This window comes from Falco naumanni, chromosome 9 (genome assembly GCF_017639655.2).
Source record: "Falco naumanni isolate bFalNau1 chromosome 9, bFalNau1.pat, whole genome shotgun sequence".
In the NCBI taxonomy this organism is placed as follows: Eukaryota; Metazoa; Chordata; class Aves; order Falconiformes; family Falconidae; genus Falco; species Falco naumanni.
The window spans coordinates 675,944-698,642 of record NC_054062.1 but is presented as its reverse complement, the minus strand read 5'-3'; the positions used below and the strand labels follow the sequence as shown (position 1 = coordinate 698,642).

General features: G+C 49.5%; 1 protein-coding gene across 1 annotated transcript; it reads right to left on the bottom strand.

Moving 5' to 3' along the window:
* Positions 1-497: 497 nt before the first annotated feature.
* On the bottom strand, positions 498-22,600 carry ZER1 (zyg-11 related cell cycle regulator). Its single transcript, XM_040605834.1, has 16 exons — positions 22,277-22,600; positions 17,208-17,469; positions 16,188-16,338; positions 15,449-15,885; positions 13,788-13,964; positions 12,137-12,251; positions 11,521-11,667; positions 11,097-11,270; positions 10,120-10,335; positions 9,401-9,442; positions 8,926-9,045; positions 8,355-8,470; positions 8,027-8,215; positions 6,975-7,072; positions 6,478-6,580; positions 498-5,415 (listed from the first exon to the last, which is right to left on the bottom strand). Exons 2-16 carry the CDS (start codon positions 17,363-17,365, stop codon positions 5,358-5,360), a joined length of 2,301 nt encoding a protein of 766 aa, XP_040461768.1. The 5' UTR covers positions 17,366-17,469; positions 22,277-22,600; the 3' UTR covers positions 498-5,357.
* Between the last annotated feature and the right edge of the window lie 99 nt (positions 22,601-22,699).

The window sequence follows — 22,699 nt, the reverse complement described above, 5'->3', positions numbered from 1 at the left end:
TCAGTGTGATGGTTCCTCCTCCTGCTTCAGGCACCTGGAGTCTGATCCTCTTGAGAGTTTACTGTGACCGTTGAATTAACTGGCAGCCGAACCCTTGCAGGGCCAGGGTATTAAGAAGAAAGTCACGCTGGCCTTAAAGCAGATCGACTGTTTTAAGCTGGAGTCTTTTCATAAGTACTCAGCTTCTGCCCACTTACAAAGCTTAGGCTGTGGAATGCAAGCCACAGATCCGTTACAAAGTGCAGAGGCAATCTGCACAGCCAAATATCGTTCTGATTTCCTCCCCCCTTTCACACAATTTCCTAACAATGCTCTCTTCCTCCACGCCTCTTTTCTAATGACAAACAGTATTGTATCCCTTGGAGTGATGAAAGGAAAAGCCACTGAACTGCACCATCAACACATGGCAGTTCCTTTCATTTTTAATGAAATATATGACAGCAAACAGACCAGTAATGTACCTAAATAAACCACATTCATAGACCAAAGGAAGAAGACATTGTTAAGCACTAGGTTTAATACACAGCGGGTATCCAATGGATACAACGGAAAAGTTAATTCATTCAGAATTGTAAGGAAGCAACAGTTGTGCATTATTATTTTTTCGCTTGGTTTCACCATGTACAAACATTTGAACCAGGCCTCTCAACATTAGGCAGGTCAATGGACAGAGTAAAAGCAGGTGCTTTGCTCATTATAACCGAGGTTATTTTCTTGAAGCAAAACAAGGAAATACATATTTGGTTAGCTTAAAAACTTTTTTAAATGAGAAAAGAATTGCAACCAGTGACAATGATATGATATCAAAATACAGTCTGCTAACGCAGAAGTGTTTCAGTTCAGCAGGAAATCTCTCTCATTCCTTTCTATAAGTGCTGTCTTCTCATCCAGCCCCTACGTTACTCTTCACCCGTTCCTGACAACTATCACCCTCTGCTTCATACATGTGGATGTCATGGAGACCAGCTGTTTCCCTACTTTTCTTCCCCCCCCCCCCCCCCCCCCCCAGCTACCCTCTAATACCTGAGCTGTGGCAGGCTCCTCCCTAAAGAGTCTGAAGAAAATGTCTTTGCTATGGAGCAGGGCCTGAACACGGCGCCCCTGCGGCTCTTGTCCTACGGGTGATCAACTGCCGCCTTCACAGGGTGAGGGAACAGGCTCACAGCTCCAGGGCTTTTCTCCCCTCTCATCTTCCGCAGAGACCAGGGCGGCTGCAGCAGCAGCCCAGCCAAGGTGACAAGCTGGGTAGGGTTCAGTGCTGAACGGACACCGCTTCAGCCAGCGGGTGGGTGCAGGGTAACAGCAGCCATCATGCAAACGGGGCAGACGAATCGTCTGCAATATTACTAATCGCCACAAATATCAGTGCTAAACTTTCTTGGCTTGGTTTAGATGAGAAAGCCGAGTGCTGCTGGGTGTTCGTTAAGCATCATACAAGTAGCTGCCAATCCTTATAAGCGATTCCTCCCACAGATCTTGTAAAACGGAAGCACTTGTGGGAAGTTGCCCACCAATTTGCTCTCATCTATTCCAGAGAAGAGGGCAGACACTGACACCCTGCGTGCTGAGGACCGTGGTACCATTGACTTGGGCCACTGACCAAGGAGGCGCCCACCAGCCAGGAAGGAAACTATGTACGGTCAAGGTGGAGGGTCCCTTTGTTGGCACAGTCTCTGCAGAGAACTACCAGGTTGTGTTTGTGCTCTGCTTGCCAAGCTTTCGAATATTAAAGAAAATGTAGTAGTGAAAGTATGAGTAAGAGTCTGAATGGGACAACAGCTACGGCCCCTCTGCTGTGTCTTTACACACTATGAACTTTTCTCCAGCTGGATTTTCATTTGACAGACAGAACCCTGTTCTAGTTTTCCGGGCAGGGTTGGTTGTTGGCTCTATATTTCTGTGTGGAGTTGAAGTCTCCTGGTTCGTTCCTTTGATCCAGCAAAGGTGGAAGGCCTGAAAGGCTTCCCTCCGAGTCAAGCATTTCAGGGTATCCAACTCCCCCTTTTACATTAGACCTTCACAAAAAATCAGCCACTTTGCTCTCCCCTCCTTTGCAGAATATTGGTATGTCTGCAGGTGCCTGTCCTGAGCACTGGATCTATGGCAGCAATTCGTTAACTCCTCCTTGCCTCCAAAAAGTGCTTTCAGGTCATGGTGCAGCATTATGCCTAGGGCGCTCCTGTCCTTTCAGTTAGGGAAACCGTGATACAAGCTAGTTTCAAATTTCCAGTTTCAGGAACTCCTGGATTATGCTCAGGTGTTCAGAGGCTACCTTTCTCTCTTTGGCCCCTTACTGAAAGGGAAATGTCATTTTTCAGCTCACAAAGTCTGTTGGCTTGAACACATGTTGAAACGTGTAGTCAAAACTCGTGTTACTTTAACAGGGATGTGGTTTCTTTCAAAATGCTGTCTCAGGAGTTTACCTTGCTGGTGGCCTGACTCAAAATCTTGTGTGTAGCTACCTGTAACAGAGCAGTTGTAGTTCCCCCTTCCCCCTGGGATCAGCAACAGAATTCAGAAGACTAAGCTCTTCTTGCAGGCTCGTCTGACTCCATTAATCTCCATGTTGCTGGGAATTTTAAATCTTTTTATCCTGGCTCAGGTACAGCTTGATGAGGATGTGTGAGCAGTGAGGACAGAGGTTGTCTTTACAATGGGAAACAAAGGTTCGATACCATGGTCCAGCTCGCAGCAGGTGAATTTCACCAACAACTGAGCTTACAGGGGACCTGGTCTGAAAAACCCAAACCTTTGGTGCCTTGAGGCAGATGGAACCAAGCCACCCGTTGTTCGTTAACCCTGATGTAGCTGTGCCACAATCTCAGCGTAAAGCCTGGTCGTTTTGCTGGGATTACAATGCGAGGCTGAGGTCTGCTCTAGCCGAGACAGGAGCTCCTGAGCTCCAGCTGTCTCCCCAGTGTGGCACCTGCATTCTGAGGACACGAGTTTCTGACGCCTCTTGCATCTCTGACGTGTCCCCTTCTGCTCCACTCCCACCTTGCCAACACGGTCAGAATCTTGAGTGCTTTTTGTCAAGCGATCCAAGATTTTAGTGGCGGGGGCTTTCACTATGTGGGCACTAAACAGAAGGAAGCCTAGTGGGTGGCACTGTCACGTGAAACAGCTTCCGAGGGACAGCAGCACTAAATGGAGCTTCAAGTGAGCAAAACCCGACTCCCCTAATGCACTGAGGCTGGCCGGCGCTATTTGCAGCCTCCCTTAGTTTTGCATCTTGAAGGAAGATTAGCAAACGTTATACAGAAAACAGATCTTGAAATAAGCTTCCCTGTCTCAAAGCTCATAGGGACACAAATTCTTGGAGAACAGGAATAAGAGAGAGAAAAATACATTTCAATCAAACGACTGCAAAAAAGTATAATTTGTCAAGTTTTGCAAACCATATGAAAACAATTCAAAAGTGACACAAAAATATATATAAGTTTGAAAAATACTTAAAGAAAAAAGTACAGATCTCACAATACCAGAACAAATGACGTATGGTTAAAAAGAAGGAAAAAAAAAAAAAAAAAGACATTGAATAACACCATATTGGCAGAAAAAAGTAAACCTCTCCAGGGCAGCTGTGTTCTGTCATTTAAAGTGTCAGTTGTTTGTGTATCTAGGATCCGTCTATAACGTGCTCGGCAATGACAACATTAACTCTGAGCATTAGAAGAACCTCATAGCAGCAAGTCAAATCCGAGAGCGACGTATACAAGGGAAGAGAGCAGGGAGGGTTACTGTGCTCAGAGGCCTGAAATGTCCTAACCCCGTGGCCGTAGTCTCCTCTTCCTGCCACCAGACATAAAAATCTTTTCTAAATCCTTTCTCGGGGGAGATTTGTGAATTGGGAAAGAACCGTGGCAAGCAGAGGGCTCCCAGCATGGACTGCATGCGGTGTCGTCGAGCGCCTAACTGCGAGGCAAGCCTTGGCCTTGGGCTTCTTGAGCCTTTACAGGTCTGGAGTCCTACAGGTGACGACCACCTCAGTGGGACTCTCCTCTCCCCTACATCATATAAATTGGCGTAACGCTGCTGACATGAGCAGGACTGCACTGGTAAGCGCCACTGGGAGTCGGGGAAGAGCAGGGCCTTCTGCTTCCCAAAAGAGAAGGAAGATGTTGGGGTGGAACAAGAGGTGCTATTTCATGGGACCACCTGCCAAAGGGTGCCCGGAGACTCACCAGTCCCAGGAGAGGACTTTAGCACACCAATTACAGCGGTTGTGCTGCAGTGAGCTTCCTGTAAAGGGAGATTACTTTGCCACTGAGCACGGCTTGCGCTGCTGCAGGCTGAAAAAGAGCAGAACAGCTTCAGTCCGTTACTGGGACTTGCACAAGTGGTACAAGTTGCCCCAGACTAGGGCCTGGTAGAGCGTATTATGCGGAGGGGAAACGCTCTCTGGCATTTGTAGCCCTTCCCCATAAAATAGAACACAACTAAAAAGGGGGTGAAGAACTGGAATGAAGATGTGTAGCCCTTTGTGAACAAATTTTGTTCCTTGTTGCACAGGCTCCCTTAGAGAGAAAAGCTCTGTGTTGCCAAGAATGTCTAACTGGTTTTACTGGTCATCCCTGACCTCATCAGGCTGGGTGGGCTGGCAGATCCTACTGTACCACCAAAGGGGACAAACCAGACCTCTCTACTTGAATGGGAACATCTTCCCAACGACCCACGCAGAGTTACCAACGCTTCCATTAATGTGAGTCTTCTATTAAAAAAAACCTTAAGGAGCGAATTGGCTTGAAAGATCTTTCTTCCCCGTTTCCTCCATTTACAAGGATCACTAAAAAGGTTAGTTCTTTTGGTCTAACTCTCTGGTATTGTGTCCCCCAACCTCTTTAACCAAATAAGTAACTCATCGCTGCCTGTAGCCCCATCGAGCAGCCGATACCAATTCAGGACTGGTGTGCTTGCAGACATTACAGGACCTCATGCAATACAGCAAAAGGGAATTTTCTAAAAAGTGGGAGATCAAAATGTCACACTAGCGATCACACAACTAGGTCTTCAAGCTCATGGTCATTTGAGGCTCTCTGTGTGGTCTAAAATAAAAAGGTTAAACGATACATGATGTAGTTGTCTTTGTTTTTTGTTTTCTTTTTATACAGAAATCATACACACAGAACTTCAACCTGAAACTTCATAACAAAAAAGTCCACTAATTTAAGGAAAGCATTTTGTTGTGCAAAAAGTCCCTCCCCCCTCCCCTGTTCACCTTCATCTACTGAGGGTCTCACACACACACATGAAGTTTCCTTCCAACAGGCAAGTTGGTAAGAAAGAGTCCTCCCTATGTACAGTGAATTAGAGAGAAGCTGGATACAGTGCTGGCGAGAGGCACGAGACGATTGCCTCTATCTGGAAGTGTCCATGTTCTCCTCCTTAAAGTTACTGCAGTGCTCTATAACTTTCCTATGGACAAAACAAGGAGAGAGGGTTTAGTTTAAAGCTCGTTGCACGATAGCTGTGGGACAGTAACGTAAGAACTGCCCAACAGGCTTGCTCGCGATGTAGATGGACGCTGTTCACAGCAGGCAGTCTCTTCTGAGATAAGCATCAACTGGTGTCAAACCCAGTATTCTCCACAAAAGCAGCTTAGGGCTCCCAGTTCACCCCCTTGGAATTTCAAGCCGTGTTAGTACAGATCCAGATCCGTATGTGACCGTTCATTCCTCACCCCCACATCCGAATCATCGGGTAACTTCGAATCACATCGGGAAACACACGCAAACAAGTGTTTGTCATTCACTCTGATGTCATCTGTCCCTGCTTTTCCTATTTATTCACCATTCTTGCACTCTACCATCCCCGTACACGACCTGCCCGTGATAGTCTCCTGCAGGCTTCAGTCACCTCCAGCATTTAGCAACCCTCCAGCGACGGGGAATGCCTGCCGCCCGCCCACAAGGTGCGTATTCCCAGCCCCAGTCTGCCTCTCTTTTATATTCATCCCGCAGGTACGAACTCCTGCCTCTCAGACTGCCAACGATTAGAAACCGCAGCCGGCTTTTAAAACTCTGAAAGAATGACCCCAAAGGAAGGTCACACAGCACACCACAAAGGTGATGGACTCTTCCACCTTTTGAAATAATCCTCTCATTTTAACTGCAGTCAGCAAGTGCAGTGACAGGCCAGTACAAGTGTGGAGCCAGGGAGCCCTCCCCAGTACGGAGACCGGTGCTGGCTGGGGACTATGGGCCTAAGAGGTGCCGTTAGCCGTGTGGCTCCCCTGTCCCACCAGCCACTTCCATAACCAAGGTGCCCCGCACCCACCAGCGCTGAATGACCTGTGTGTACTGCCCGACTCCGAACCCTCACTGCTCTTCTGCTTTCATCCTCGTGTTTCCTGCTCTGCTTCTTACCCCTTGAGCACACCAGCGCAGGCCTTTCTTTGGGAGCCTTGCTTGATGTAGAAGAATAAACCCTAAAGTAAAGCTAAACCGAACGTTCGATGACAGCGCGCTGGTTTCCTACCGGGCCATTTCCTTGGTCTCCTGCCGTGCTGAGGCCATTTTAATCATGTCCTTCAGAAGGGGAATCCCGCCTTCTTTGATCAGCAGTGGGCAGTACTTGTCCGCTGCAGGGAAAAAGAGTAAAACAGAGCCCTGTGAACCTTCACAAGAGTGGTGCAAAGGGCAGCCGGAGGGGAAGGAGAAGCCTGCGGCCTGAGAAGCCACAAAACTTCTTTTTTATGAAGCCAGCCTGCTAGGGGTGCCCCAGCTGTGAGAACAGACAAAACGGCTGAGAACGTAAGAGTGGGGCCAGAAGGATCAAACCATTGAAGCCGCTTCCTACACACCGAGCCTCATTGTTTCTCGTTTGGCCGTGCTGCCCGGCCATTCCCGCACCATTCAGAGAAGGTTCTCTCTACCTGCACAGCTGCACCAGGAAAGCTTTTTCCGCTAACACGCTCAGATCCACACCCTCAGCCTTCACAGTGCAGCGGACGCGATTTCGAAAAGGAAACTTACGGTAGACGGAGACCAGGTTGTACAGTGCCCAGGTAGCCCAGTGCTGGCTGACTGGGGAGATCCCTTGTGGAAGAAGTCGAAGGATTGGTTCAAATGACCTGCACGGAAACATTGCAGAAGCTGTTAAAAATCCAGGAGCTGCTTCACTCAGCACCTTTGCCACTGAAAGGTACAAACTGCGCTCATAGGTACCCCAGCAGTAAATCCGCTGGCATGTCAAAGGTTCTGGCACCAATGGCGAAGGCTGTGTCACGCGGCAGCGCTGGCAGGGTGACAGGCCCTAGCACCTTGCCACAAACACACTGCCCAGATAAAGAGCTGCGACAAATGCAATCGAGCCCGGGAACTGATTTCCACCCTCTGTCAGCGATTTCCTCGTGACAGCCGAAACGCAGCCGCACTGCTCCATCCGTAGAGGGGCCAGGGCGACGCTGTGCCCAGCCAAAGCTGGCTGCTCACGCGCAACGGTTGCTGCGTTTCTTCTGGCAACGATAATGTGTCTACACCACAGAACAGGCACTGGAATGCCGTTCGTTCTAGATCCCTGGCAAGCACTGAGGGAATACAGGACACCTGATACAGGAAGGGCTTTGGAGGATTCCACCAGCTGTATTAACCCTTGAAGGGATTTCTGGGAACTGTGTCTAAATACCCCCAGAGCAGAGTGAAAGCTACAGCAATCCACATGACTTGCACAAGCAAACAGACTTAAGGAGGTGCAAAGGACAGTCTTGGAGGAAAATGTTTAGGCAGTCCCAGACAGTCAGATCACAGGTCTCCTGAACTACGCAATTTCACCAGAAACACATGGGAGGGATTCTGTTGGGGTCCCACACTTCTTCCATAGGAATTGCCAGGCAAGGTGTCCAATTTCAACGTGTTTCAAAGGAAGATGTAAAACCTGTACTAAAGAGCATCTCCCTGAGGATGTTTCTCCTTCACTCTAAACAGAGCCTCCGTGCTAGGCTACCCCTCTTCCCTTCTCTGTTGGTGCTTGCCTCCTGTGATCATCCTGGCTCCTAGGTGAGTGCTCCAGTCTTTCTACTCCTCACCTGTAATTGATATTTCTCCTGGAGTTGATATCCCAGCTCTGGATGGCTGCCCACATCCTCTTTACAACTTCCTCTCGGTGGGGCTCACATATACCCCAAGCCTCTGGACCATCAAACATGATATGGGAGAGCACCCCGCAGGCATTATAGGATACCTCAATCCCATCTGCTTTGCTCTCCAGCAGGTTGCTGCCAAGGGAGAAGAGATCATTTAGAGGTGCTGATGCACCTTTCAAACCAAAGGTTTAAAAGTCCCCAGTGATTCAGGAGCAGAGCTCCAGAGCATTCTCCCTGCCCCAACCCAGCTGTTCGTTAGCCAGGCACTCACCTGAACACACTGATGAACTGGGAGGTCATGAGCTGCGGGCGGAGCTCCTTCACCTCTGCTACATTGCCCAGGAGACCCAGCATGTTGCGATGCAGCTCCTGTTTCTCTGGGAACTCCTAGGTAAGCAAACAACAGGATTATACAAAAGTAGGGCTACAGAGAGGTTGAGAACAAGCAACCCTGAAGAAAGGTTGTACAGCACATGTAGAAAGGCCGAGGGTTTTTGATTAGCCAGCAATGATGCTTTAGCAGATGCCAAATGGGATTTCTAGTGTCAAAGATGCATGTGAGATGAGAGAATTGAGGCCAGAGCCCACTACTCACTGCTGCTCTGCCTAAGGGTAACTGTACACAAGATGGGGAAAGAGGAAGGGATGTTGAGTGTAAGTTTCTCTGTTCTTCTACTGGTTGGGTGGACAGACATGAGAAAGAAGCAAAAATGCAAGCTTTTTCTGTTTGACCAACATAGGAAGTACCATTTATAGACTAGTGTGGTCAGGGATCCTGCCCAGGCACCTGCACCTCTGCTGCTAACACCAGTGTTCCTCTAGAGAAAACCAGGTGTACTTACTTTCAAGCACTCCAAGAACAGTTTCATGCCGCTGTAGTTAAGGAACATCTCGCAGTTATCAGGGGTTTCATCAGTGATGTTCCAGAGGGCACTCCAGGAGAACTCCATCACCTGATCACACTACAGAGCCGAGGAGAAAGGGACAGAAAGAGCATTGCTAACTTGGGAGCCCAGCGCAAACCAGCCACTCGTGTTTCCTCTCTGGTATCACCCTCAATGGCTTCAAAGGTAAGAAAACCTCATTGTTCACTTTCAACTTGCCAGCAAGTGAGTTTTTTGTTTAATTTTTTTGCCTCCCAGCAAACAGTGGAGGGACATTCCCTTGCCTTCACCCTGGGACAGGAAATTCTGCAGCATCAGCTGAGATGTCTTGTTTTTTAGAGAAGCTGAGCTGGCGCTCTGGACTGACCTTCATGCCTAAGTCAGACTGAAGAAAAAAATACTCTATGTATACGTTTTTTGGGGAAATGCTCACCGTTTTATCAGCCAGCTTCTTCTGAATCAACTTCAGCATTGTCTGTGGGCAGAGGAAAGGGAAGAGTGAGAAACAGTTGAAGAATCACAGAGCTAAAGCTAACCGCTGTAGCACTGCAGGGCTGGCTGCAGCCCATTTGCAGGCGTATGCAATTTTGATCCTTTGTAGAGAACGGCTGCAGTATCTCTTTCCCTAAATCAGTAGGACTGGGTTATGCTCAATGTTGCGAGTATCCACAGAACTGAACTATATGTCACAGTTCCCAAGCTGTCGAGTTTGCAGCCAAGTCAGTCTTGATCTGTATGATACAAGTCCTGAATGTGGTATAACTGCACCAAAGCAGTGGCTTTTGCAGCTCTTTGAAAAGGTGAGGGATACAGGCTGACAAGAGTTGGGAAGCTGATGCAAACTCGGGGAGATGCAGGAGGTAGTCACGAGGTGGTGCCAGCTCTGGTGAAGAGGCAAGATACAAGGTTATGCTGCTTCCCTGCTCCTGCAGACAGCCCACCTCTGAGATCGTGACCTTTCGTGCTAGCAAGCAAGTAAAAGATGCCACGTGGAGGGGCGGGTTCCAGGAAAGTCTGGCACTGCTGGGATGCTAGCTCCCTCCTGTAACACTGCAAGGTTGGCGCACTGGCTGGATGTGTTTGGCGGACTGCTGCAAGGGAATTGTGCTAGCTTGGGTTAAGGATAAGCAGATGTCTTGGGACCATACCAACCATGACAAACCCCATCTTGCCCACAGCTTCCTTATGATCGTTGTCCACCTGGCAGACCAGAGCGTTACAGAGGTGCACAGCGATGCGCTGAATAGACTCATCCTGCCGGCTCTGGTTGAGGATGTTCAGCAGCAGCTCATTGACTCGGCGGTACTGGAACTCCAGCTCCTCAGGAATGCTGAAGTTACACAGTGTCAAGCAGCAGTTTCGCTGTACCTGGGTCAAAAGGAAGCAAATACTGAGCCAAGTGGCTACGAAAACATGGACCCCATCACCTCACGTCTTCTTGCTGCTTGGTACTGAAACCATCTTTCTGCTTGAGCACAACCATTACAATTTCTGCTACCCTCCTATCTAGCGCTGTGCTCTACTGGTACCCTCTTCTCTCTCCCTGTCACTCTAGTCTCACAGGGCCACCAATCACCCAGTGCCCGTCACTTTCCAAGCCAGCTCCTTGCTGCCTGGAAGCCCCCTATGCAGCAGTCTCCATTCTGCAACCCAGTGGCATCATAATGTCAGCTACGTATTCCAGTACAGTGCAGTGGGGTAATGTTTCCATCTGTTGACTCAACACCCCACACCCTTTTCACCCCACAGTGAGCGCTGGACATCTCTGCTGTATGTCGGATATACCCTTTGACCACTATCATCGGATAAAAAGGAGCCTTGCTATCATCACTTCTTTCCCCCTTGTTCTGGAGAACATCACGTGGCTAAGGAGCACCCTGCATGCCATCACAGAATTATTTAGGTTGGAAAAGACCTTTAAGATCGCTGAATCCAACCATAAACCTAATGCTGCCAAGTCCACCGCTAAGCCATGAGTGAGGGCAAGGATCAGATCTGGGCACCAGCTTCTCTGGTGTCTGCCTTAGCTAACGTCCTGGGGGCTCAGAAGACAGATGCTAACAGCAGGCTAAAGACTTGATACAGGGAAGGTGGACTAAGGGAGCTGAAGGAGGCTGGGCTGCCCTTACTGTGACTTCCTGGTAGGACTCCATGCCGTTCAGCACCACCTGGATGACCTGGCGCCGCAGCTTTACACTCTGCTCCATCCGGTACTCAGAATTGGTCAAGTAGAACAGTGCTGCGCTGCCCGTCACCTGGATGTTTTTGTCATCTTTGTGGCACTTGAGGGCTGTGATCACCAGCTGCAGAGAAGCAACATGAAGCTTGAGTGCCACTGACTTGCTGTTGAGCCTTGGAATGACTGTTACAAGCCCGCAAGGAACGTGCGGCCCAGGCACTGCCGGAACATGCTTATGAAATGAAGGGACACAGTTCCACTGCACTACTGGAACTTTCTCCAGAATGGCCTGATATGGCGTCCCAGGGTGAGGAATGACTGAGACCGCAAACTTTCCCTTGTCAGGGTGAGGTGAATGCTAGCGTGGGGCTTACCTGAAGGGCTCGCAGCAGCTGGCTGCAGCGTTCAATACGGGCAATGTCAAAAAGGAGGTTGATGGCCCGGGAAGTGATTTCTGGTCTGTGTTCAGTGTAAGCCTCGATAGCGTTCAGGACTTGCTCTTCATTCTTGTCTCCACTCACCTGGCACGGAGGAACAAAAAGGGAAGAAATTATGAAGGAGGAAAATGAACGTGAGAAGGGAAGCCTGAAAGGTCGAAGGGTACAACTTCCCTCCACCCTGCTAGTAGGATTAGGCCCAGGATGGGAGCAAAGAAGTTGAGTCACTTCTAGTGACACTTCTAGGATGCTAGTCACAAGCAAGGCTCCTACTGTCTTAAATAATCTTTTTGTAGTTACAGATGTCCTGGTCCTTAGGCAGGATGTTTTTTTCATGGCCCTCTTACAGAGGTACGGGGTTTTAACCCTTGTAAAAACCACATGGGATACAGGTCTTGCCTTTGGCAGTTTCCCTGCATTATCAAGTATTAGCAATTGAAAGGCCAGAGCACCCAAGACCTGAAGAACTCCACTGTACTGGCAGCCAGTAATTTTCATGTTCTTTCAACTCCGACCAAGCACCTACCAACCAATATTCTTGTGGCCTTGTTACCTTGTAGGCTGGAATATGTGTCAGGCGGCACAGCGATGTTTCAAAAAGGCCCAAGAACTGGAGCGGTCGTTTCAGACCCCGGAAGGGAGCAATGCTGCTCTTTGCTGGCTCAATGCTGAAGGGGGGAAAAACATCACTCGGGTCAGTACTGTGTTTCTTCAGGTGTCTCCTGCCACAGAGGCAGCTGTCGGCTCTCCATTCACTCTGAGCCTACCGCTTCATAACTAGAGCGATAATAGCTACATTGTGGTTACACTGGCTAGCTTTTCCTAAATGTAACATTCGACATTCATCCCAGGTGATCCCGAGCGAAAGGCTGAACGTGTTGAACAGAACAGCTGTAAGAATTCAGACGGACAGAATGCAGCTTTCCCAGGTAGAATGTGTCTGGAAACCCACTAGCTGGGGTGACCACTTCCTTTTAGAAAAGGGCCGTGGACTTCACTGATCCAAAGCATTCGCAAACTGGATTGCATGTCATCTGATAAGGCAGCAACTTTTACAGGGTTAGACTTCAGCTGTGTGGTGTTTACAGCTACCAATTAATGTCTGCTGGTTTACGCCCTGGAGTCACCTGCAGTTTCAAAACAGATTAAGCAAAGTGGTCCCCTCAAGCTCATGGGGGCAATTCTCTCAACTGAAGTATCTGAGTCAAAAGTGTCTGGCAGGGCGCAATACATAAATCAAAGCTAATAATGAATTACCAGTGCACTTAGTGCTGGATTTGAAGTCTTTGCATGGTGCAGCCAAAGTATGTGCTGTTCTCTTTGTTCCTAATACTGACGCTTTTGGGGAAAGTGGGCTTATGCAAAGGAGGAGAATGAGTTGAATTGGCTGATGGATGGGCTTTCAGAGGAGGCCCAGTTGTATTTCCTTTTTTTAAGAATTATTTAATCTCATTTCTTTCTCTCCCTCTGATAAGTCTGATAAGTCTGCTTCCGTGATCATGCAAGAACACTAGTTTTGCTGCCATCTTCCTTATTGATCAAGAGCCGGTATTTTTTTCACCAGCTCTGGCGGCAAGGAGCCAGTACTGTCCCGCTTGTTTGCTTTTGTTCACCAAGTGCTCAGGGAATAGGAGTGTCGAGTTCTTGGCTGATCTGGAAAGCCAGACCTCTAGGTATGCCTCTGCTGAGGTGCACCAGGATTTTCAAAGGTTGATCTGCCCGGTATCCAGGTCAAATCTGAAAATATGCCTTTAGATTCTAAGTTCCTAAAACACTCAGCCCTCCTATGAATGCCAGTGTATTGACTTGGTATAGAAGTCTCCTGTTTCAGAAAAGCCTGAATTTCAGTGAGGGTAAGAATGTTTTGTGTAGAAAATGTTTAAAAGGCTTTGGAGTCCCTTCAGAAAAAAAAACATTAACTACTGCAAGAGAGCCCTGGAAGAATGTGTGTGGAAAAGGACAGAAATACTTCTTCAGACATGCATGGCAGGCAGATAGGATGAATCCTTCACTACTCTTATAAGTCCTTACACCTGTCATGTACAGGAGTCACAGCTGATTTCCATACCAGCCTTTACCATCTTTTTATGCTTTTTAGCATTAATTAGACCTACAGAATATGGAAGCTTAGAGGGAACTGTTCGTAATTCATCCTTGCCTAATCCATCCACCCAAGCAGACCTCAGTAACTGCTGTCTCCTTACCTTGTCTGGCCCATCTTCTCCTCCATGCTTGGGATAGTGCAGTTCTCCAGCATGGTGTGCCCTGAGATATCGAGCGAAGTGAGGTTTACCAAGTTTTCCACAAACAGGTTTAGAACCCGCCGGGTCAGCTTGAATTTGTAATAACTGGACAGATGGTCTCGGGAGATATCCAAGTGCCTGCAAATGACAGAGAGCATCTCAGAGCCTGGAAAGCGTTGTCTGGGGCTTCCGCCTCTCTACCGGAGGAAGATGACAAGCCAAGTGTGATTATTACTTCTTTGTTATGATTATTTCCTTCACAAGATACAGGAATGTGGTTCTCTAGGATCTGGCCCTGTGTCTAACTGAAGCATGCAGATATCTGCTGGAGGTCTACTTAGAATGGAGCACAACAAATCGTCTGGCCACAAAGGAAATTGCTCCTGGCTCAGGAACTGCCTTTCCCAAGCTCCATCACAGCAGCCACCTAAGCATTTCTGCCTGGTGATGAAGATGCTCTAGAGGATCTTTGCACGTCCAGAAACATACGTTGCCTCATCCCACAAATGGTTACATGAGTTCTTGTCTGCTTCCCCAACCTTATATTTTTTCCACTCCAGGCTATTACACTGCCGTGACTTCATTCAGGTATTTAATTGCTTAAGCTTTGGGGAAACCCTGATGCTAAGGGAGTGGTGGGACAACCTGACCAGCCATCATGTGCAGGACAGGGGCTGCTCTTGCCTGCCAAACAGTAGCGGAGACCCTTGAGAGACTTTGAAACTGCCAACATCCCACTCACAAGAGTGTCTTCTACTTGTTGTAGACCAAGTTTCACTGCACGTCACTGGGAGTTTAAGTACTTGGATTTATAAAATGTTATTCAGGACGTTCCCCAAGACTCCAGGCCCTACGTTAACATGGTACCCCCTAGTGCCTGCAGTCAGTAGAGACGATACTAAAGCCATTGCACAGCATCCTTCCTGTGACTAGTAAGGCTTAGGAAGCCCTGGATCCCTTTCCTGATACCACTGTGCAGTTTGAATAGCAATTGTCTCAGCTCCGTTTCAGGAAGTCGTTTTACTGCCAACACTGCCTGCCTATTTATTTACACTGCTCGTTCCCTTGGTTGCACCATCCATGCACAGTGTGCTTCCACAGAGCGCACCGAGCAGACAGCCCGCGCTCAGAGTTTTTTTCAGGTTTTACCTCAGAGGCAGGCTTAAACTTTGGACATTCCTGTTTGACAAGCGGTTTGGAGGACTGAGCTTCACAGTATGATTATCACTATATTGGTTTATGTACACATATGTAGTAATTTTTTTTCCCCATCTCTCAGGTATTTAGCTGTTCTTTTTTGTTTGGCTAGAGGGAGTGGTTAGTTTTGGTTTGGTTTTGGGTTTTTCTTCTTTCTTTGGTGTGTGGTGGTTTGAGTGTGTGGTGTTTTTTGTTTTTCTGAGAGGGAGTTTCTGCTAAGTGGTGTCTTTTCCGAGCAAAACACAGGCTGGCTTTAGACATGTCAGATACGGATAGCGAGTCAATGAGTGAGCCTGTTCACAGGAAGGCTTGTAACTTGAAAGCAGCAGTGGGTGGCTCTCTGTTAGCAGGCAAGTAGACCATTCTTAAAAGATCTTTCCCTATCAGTGGGAGAAGGATAAACAAGGAAGAACAGATCTGCTGACCTGAGCTTGTGAAGCTGTGCGATCACTTGGATGTGCTCCTCTGAAAGGTCCATGTTGTAAAGCACTAAGGAAACCAGACTGTCCTTCCACTGGGTCAGAAACCCCACATCATTCAGCTGGATCCCAGAGAGATCAAGAGCTGCAAGGGAGGCCAAAGGCCGAAGCAACGTTTCCACGTTTACCCCTTCGATCAAGCGGCCCAGGTTCAGGAAGCGCAAGCGGCTAAAGCCTTCAAAAGTAAAGTCCTTGACCAAGACCTGGCGAGTGGGGTTCACCAAACAGTCATCTTCACAGCCTCCAGGGTTCTCCTCCTCGTAGAAGATATTACAGCAGCCAAAGAGGCTAAGGGAGATAAGTGTGTGGCTGAAGCTCACCAAGGTTTGCAGACTCTTGGCTGTCAGCTTCTCACAGTTAGTCAGGTAGAGCTCAACAAGATCCTGGAAGATGGGAAACCAAAGTTAGAAATACTTCATGGGCACAGTGGCCACCCTGCTTGCTACACCACCTCCCACTGGGAGAGCCTGAGACCGTATACCACCAAACCTGACCAGTGCCCCCATCCCAATCCATACAGTGGCTCTGGGAGCCGAGAAGGGAGAAGCTAAGGCTCTCCCAAAGAAAATTTGGACAGTGAAGGACAGAGTCTTGCGAATCTCTGAGTGGCTGGGATTCTAGCTGGTGCCCATGCAGCCGTGCTGCTAGGCAAAGTGGCAGCTGGAGGCTGTCAGTGCAATACCACCTGCTTCCTGATGGCCTCCAGGTCCTGGTCCTGCACAATCTGTTCCCGCAAGTGGATCCGAGCCAGCCTGGTGCTCCGAGGATCTGAGAACAGGGTGAAGAAGCTTTCATGGGGTTCAAAGATGCTGTCCGTCTTCACCAACTCCACGTACCTGTATTGGGGCAATGGCATTAGCACAGCACCACACAAAAGCTCAGCTACAGCTCCAGCGCCTTCACTGGTTACAAGAAAACGTGACCAAGCGCGTAGGCACACACAGACTTCCTCCTGATGATCCAGAATAGCCTTTGGGGTAAAGGGAGCTGGCCTATTATCTCTTCTTGCACAGAACTAATGATCCTTGGGAAAATCTCAGGCAAAGATTTGTGCAAAGTTGTGTGTGTGTGAGCAAACCGGATTCTGGCAAGCACAGACTCCAGGATTCTTTTCCCTAGCTGTTTAAATCTAGTAATTTGATTATTTTTTTTTTCATTTTTCTGAAAATTAGCGGGCCAAAGTTCTCTGCCAGACTTTGTGGCCAGGAGTTCAGCCAAGAGAGACTGTGATAGCCAAATTATATAAAACCCTGGAAACGGGTTGCTTTGTAAAGCTATGGGAGTAGCAGCCTTAACATTTAACATCTGTTAGCACTTTGCACTCTCATTTCTCTGGTTTGAGAGAGTTGCAACGCTTTAGTGGTGGGAAGTGGGAAGACTCCTTGGCTTACTGGTGTTCTTGGAAGAAGCCACGACTTTTGCTCTGGGTTTACCTATGTTGAAATGGTGATTTCCACAGAAACTAAAAATACATATAGCAGTACTGTAACCCCTGGGGATGCTTCCTTCTGCAAATCCTTATTTCCAATATGAGGATCAACTAGAAAAAAAAAACAAAACACACCAACAAACCAGCCCTGGGGATTCTTCCCCATTTTTTTCCTGCTTTTCTATCAATCCTTTTAGAGAACTATACTCCTCCTTCCCTGAACTCCCAGCTTGCTCCCAAACCAGACAACAGCTTCTCTACAGGCCTGAAACGTACTCGTTGACAAGTTTGTCACAAATCTCGCTTGGCAAGAAGATGTCAGGATGGAGCCGGAGAGTTTCATTGTCCAGTAGGTAGCAGAGAGTCCCTTCCAAGTTGCGAAGGCAGTAATCTGTGCACAAGGTCATTAGCGACTCGGGGCTATCAGATGCCATCTTGAGGGAATTACGGGAAGGGAAGACCAGAAGGAAGCTATTGATTCAGGAGCTCCTTTCTTCAAACGAAGTTCCAGGATGAAATTACAGGGACATCAAGACAGCTATAAGCAGAGGAGGGGAAAAAAAGAAGATACATTGAGAAAGGCACGTTGACACACAAAGCTGTCGTACCAGCAGGACGTTGATAGTTGTATTTACAGCCCATCACTTGCTGACCTCAAAAAAACCTGCAGCATTTTGGCCGCTCTGGCAGTATGCCCTTAATTCCTTGGTATCCCCACCCCCAGGGGATACTGCGGGAATGAGTTAACATGAAACGTGTTTAGAAATGAGGCTACACAGCAAGAAAATGTTTCCTGATTGCAGGGGTTATCTGGCTGATGAAGGCCCTCCGAAAGGGAAGCGGCAGAAACCATGTTGCTTGGCTTTCTTCAGGGCGGGTTGGATAAACCACCAGAAAATTTACCGGCAGGACAGTGCCTTGTTTGGCCCCAGTGCAATCTGGTAGCCCAGTATCTCGTGCCTGTAATTTGGACTGCCACCATTCCAAGTCAAGTTTCACGTTCAAGCCGAATGTTTCTCCATACTGCCAAGCCAGAAGCTTCGTGCAAGCCCTTGAACTAGACCGTGAAGTGGATCAGAAGCCAGAGGGAAAGACAACGGACTGGTCTGGCTTCCCTCCGAGTGCAGTGCGTGTTTATGCATGTGCCAGACATCTATACACCAGGCTCCTTGGGATGGGCTTACCCAAACCATTCCGAGCCTGTCACAAAAAGGTGTGAGTGACTAACCTGGAAAAAGGCAAGACACTTTTTGCCCTCCTTCGTTTTTAGTAGGGGACAAAGAAGGATAGGCAAGGCAGACAACTGGGGGAAGCTATTCTTGTCTATTTTCTTATTTGAAAAAAATCTCACGGCTCTAGTATTAAGACTCGCTCATGGCACTGAAGGAGGGGCTCACTGAAGCCTTGGAGGTGTTTAGCAGAAGTGACTGAAGGCCAACAATGCCATTTCCCTTTCGAAGGGTCAAATAACATTAGAAGTAACCCTAATGTGAACTCGTCTATGCATTTCTAGGGACACGCAAAAATCGTGTTGAAATGTTTATTTCTGATGTAAAACCTGTGACTTATTGATAAGTATGTCTCTGCTGGCAATGAGAACACCGGTGCTATGGAGTCGGTCGCTATTCTCTGTGCCACAGCTGAGCAGCCGTTGTTGGGGAAGCTGTTGCAAAATCTCCTTAAATATATTCTGTTTCTGATCTTTATCCTGCAGCTGTGCAGATCGGGACACTTGTCTCTGTCTCCAGCTCTCTGCTTCTCTAAAGCCTCTAAGTGTGCTCCCTTTCTTTCACTCCTGCAGTTATCGGTACAAGACGGAAGAGTTTGACTCCCTCTCCTCAGCTTAATCACGATCCCCAAAGGCACCCGGGGTGGATCAAGCACCTTCCCTTCTCCCCTTTCGAATGCTCCACCACACCCTGGGCAATGACACCAGCAATGACTGGTCCAGCACAAAGGATCAGTCAAGGCTGTGCATGAGGTAACCTTTCAAATTTGGGCACCAAATGGTCTCTTTGGGTGACGGGAGCACAGCTTGACTGAGCCTGCCTGGCAGCCTGGGCTCCTGGCCTTCTGATCCCTCCCCATGCTGCAGAATGGATTTCCATGCAAATATGAAGGCAGCACAAGTCGGAAATCAAAGCTCTTTTCTTCCTTCCTTGTGTTTCATGAATTCTTGTTCTGAGGGTGTGCTTCAGTGCCGGGGCAAAGAGCTGGCCAAGGAATTAACCAATGCAGAAAGGATTCTCTCAAAAAGCCAGGGGAGATCGGCAGCACTGCTCTTCACTCAGCAATGCAGGACCGGCCATGCTGCATCACTCCTGTGGTACGCCCACCCCAGGCCTCCTCGCGTTCCAGTGTAAGTGGACAAAACCTTACTGGCAGAGGCAGGCACTGGTGCTGAGCTTGACTTGTCTTTTGGCTTTACTCACGTTTGATGAATAGTTTCGCTTTCCTATAAGCACCTTTGGGAAATACATCTGCAGGCAACTGGCAGGATCATGTTCCAACCCCAAACTTCTGACCCACTGTGTTCTGACCTACAGCTTTCAACAGCCATTCCGGTGGGGAGCTCAGACAGGTTCTCTGCTGGTTTTGGCTCAAGAGGCAAAAGGTCTCCAAACAAAAGCAGATGCTGAGGGGGAAAAAAATCCCAACCCCCAAACTTCAGCAATCACAAAAATTGTATTTAACATCCTGATCAGAGATAGTTTAAAGGGTATAACCTGCTCTGCTGGGTCACAGAGTCCTGAGCTAGGGTCATGGTAACATAAAATGTGACTTGTCAAGGGGTGCCACGGTAGCTTGGAGACCTCTGACATGCATGCAGTACAAACAATGGAAATGAATAAAATGGTGGCTCTTCAATTTTGAAAATCCATAATCCATAGTGCTCTCCTGTGTAGGGAAGTCAGGAGAGAAGTGAAGGATGAAATGGGCTGCTGAGTGCAGAGTATCATCTCACTGGCAGTGGGGTCCTGGCCAAGGGAATGCAGGTAGGAGGAAGCTGTTCTGCATTCTGCACTATGTCTGTTCTGGAGATGAATCTGCTTCACCTCCAGAACGAGTCTCTCTCGCAGATTTTGCCTGAAGCTTCCTTGAGAGAATCTTTCCAGAAAGGCAAGATCAACAGGAAGATCTGAACCGGTCAGCAAGCATGTTCTGCTACCCCTACCAGTTCCCTGTGCCATCAGACAGGAGGTCCCTGCAGCCAGTGTCCTTCTACTGTTTACTACCAATGGCCAGAGAACTCAAAAACAAATTCCCATTGACAATCTGTTATCACGTGCAGCTGGAAACGGCCAGTACTTGGGACTTGTCCAAGCAGCTTAGAGCACTAAAGGGCAAGGACTGCCTTCCTGTGGCTCTGACAGTCCTCTGTTCCCTCGCTGCTGAGACCAGCACAATGTAGCCGGTTGATCCTAGCCCTGGAGAAATCAGCTGCCCTTTGATTTCTGAGCTCCCCGTGAGCCACCAACAAAATCCCATACAGAAGGTTAATATAGAGAAAAGTGGTTAAACCATTCCAGTGAAATAACACCAAAGAAAAGCACTCGTCCTCATGATTTATTATGGATATTTGAGCAGTGTCCAGAGCTGCTGCTGTGACCTCTTTGTACGGGACACAATAGGAGCTAGCCTCTCCCTCCTCCGTTAGACTCAAGACACAACACTTGGGCAGGGGGAGATGGAAGCCAGAGTGCCAATAGCTGCACTGATCAATACTGTCTCTAGTTATAAGCTCACTGTGTTGATAAAATTAAATGAGCTAGAGATGCTGACAAATCGTTAACATTTGCCTAATCATTATCCTCAGGCAGCTTTCCGTAGGCAATAGATCAGCAAGCCGCCTGCCTAGCAGACTGTCACCAGCGCTTTCCGATGATGAGCAATGAACTGTCTAGTGCATATGTGCTTCTGAAGGGTCAAAGACAGATACGTGAAATGCTGAAAATTCAAGTGCAAGAATCAAAAAGTGACTAGAACTACAGCTGCTGACATTTTTTCCAATTTATTTCTCCAATAGATTTGCCTCCATCTTAATGCACGAAGGAATCGAGTCCCTTGGAGACACAGGAGCAGGCATATAAAAGCTATATGCCCAAGCACCCCCAGAAGCAGCCCCCTCCCACCATCCGTGGACCCCAAGGAAGCCGCAGTACATGCAGCTTTACTCCCCCCCATCACCAGCCTTCCAGGCCCAGACAGCCTCTTTGGCAAATAATGCTTATATGTAGGCTATGTCTGTATTTGTTGTGATGTTTCAGGCTGCACTGGCACACAAGGCTTGGGGCTGCTCTTGGCACTCCTGGGGCCACCTGTGCCAGTATTCTCTACCTTGGACTTCAGACTGATCTTCTCTCCCAGTCCCTCTCTCCAGGCGGCTGCCCAGAGCCAAGCCTGACTCACCATGGCTCCACGCCAACGACATAACGTTTACACTGTTGCTACAAAAACGATTGGCAAAGCTGACTTTTCCACAATGAGGGACTTGGACAAGGAGAGGGCAAACAATATGCACTGACATGAAATGATTACGATGCTTCAGAATAACAAATTCAATGTAAATGCAGAGTTTGGCAGAGGTTACATTTTGAAGGAAAACTGCACTGTCATTTTAGCTGGCATCTTGCAGCTGCAAATCACTGTCTTTTTTTATTAATTGATGGGTCATCGCAGCTTGTGCGGGGAAATACCATCCCTGTCTTACAGCAGGGAAACTGAAGTAGATGGAACTAATCCGTGCCCAGCAAAGATTGCAATTTTCAAACTTGTCAGCCTGCCGAGACCGACATTATAAATGAGGCGACTCCTGCTAGCCAGGAAACAGGCTGATCTCTGTACCTGCCTGCAGTACAGATGCTCCTTCGGCTCACTGGATTCCATCACCGATTTCTCCCCCAGAGGTCACCTGCCCAAGTGGGCAGCCCCTGCAGCCCCGGGTTACTGCTCCCGGGCACCGGGATCTGTCGCCGCAGGACCGCAGTGCTCTGACAGCCGGTGTGAGCCCCCTCCCCAGCCCGCAGGCAGCTCCGGCCACCGACCCAGCCCCTCCGCCGCTCCCCCCACATGGCCGGCCGCGCTCCGTGGGCCGGCTCTGCGCTCCCGCGACACGCAGAGGTCACCTCGGCCGGGCTGCCGCGGCCCAGGGCCCTGCCCGGCGGCTCCCGGCGTCGCTGCCCAGGGGAGGGGGGCTTCGCCGGCGGGCACCGGGCGGCGCTGCCGGGGACGGCGGTTCCGCGTGGGGCGGCGCTGCCTCCCTCCGCCTCGGCGGGGCAGGCCCAGTGCCCCCGGGGAGGGCGAGCCCCGCGGGTGGGACTGAGGAGGGGGCCGCCGGCACTCACCTGGCGCCAGGCCCCCGCCCGGCGCGGCGGATAGCTGGCGGCGGGAGTCCCGGCTGGTCCCGGCGCCGCTCCCCGGGGCGGGCAGGGGGTCCGCGTCCTCCTCGGGCCCGCTCCCCCCGCCGCGGCCTCCGCTGTCAACAAACCCCGCCGTCACTTCCGCCAGCCGGGCCGCCCGCACCGGAAGCGCCGCCGCTTTCCCCCCGGAAACAGCGGCCAGGCCGGAACGTGCGGGCCGCGCCCGCCGCTCCCGCTCCCCGGCGCCGGGCGGCAGCGCGGGGCTCTCGCGGCCCCAGCTCCCCCTCGCACGCCGCGACCTGGCGGGGACGTGACGCGACGCGACGGTAGCGGCGCTCACGGCGGCGACACGGCTGCGCTGCTGCGCGGTGTCATGGCGCGGTTTGGGGCTCGAAGCGGCCCCCGGCA

Coding starts and splice junctions, on each gene's coding strand:
- ZER1 (XM_040605834.1), bottom strand. CDS start 17,365: ATGGCATCTGATAGCCCCGAGTCGCTAATGACCTTGTGCACAGATTAC. Junction 12,252..13,787: donor GAGAAGATGGGCCAGACAAG/GTAAGGAGACAG, acceptor TCCCCCCTTCAG/CATTGAGCCAGCAAAGAGCA. Junction 6,581..6,974: donor CAACCTGGTCTCCGTCTACC/GTAAGTTTCCTT, acceptor TTTTCCCTGCAG/CGGACAAGTACTGCCCACTG.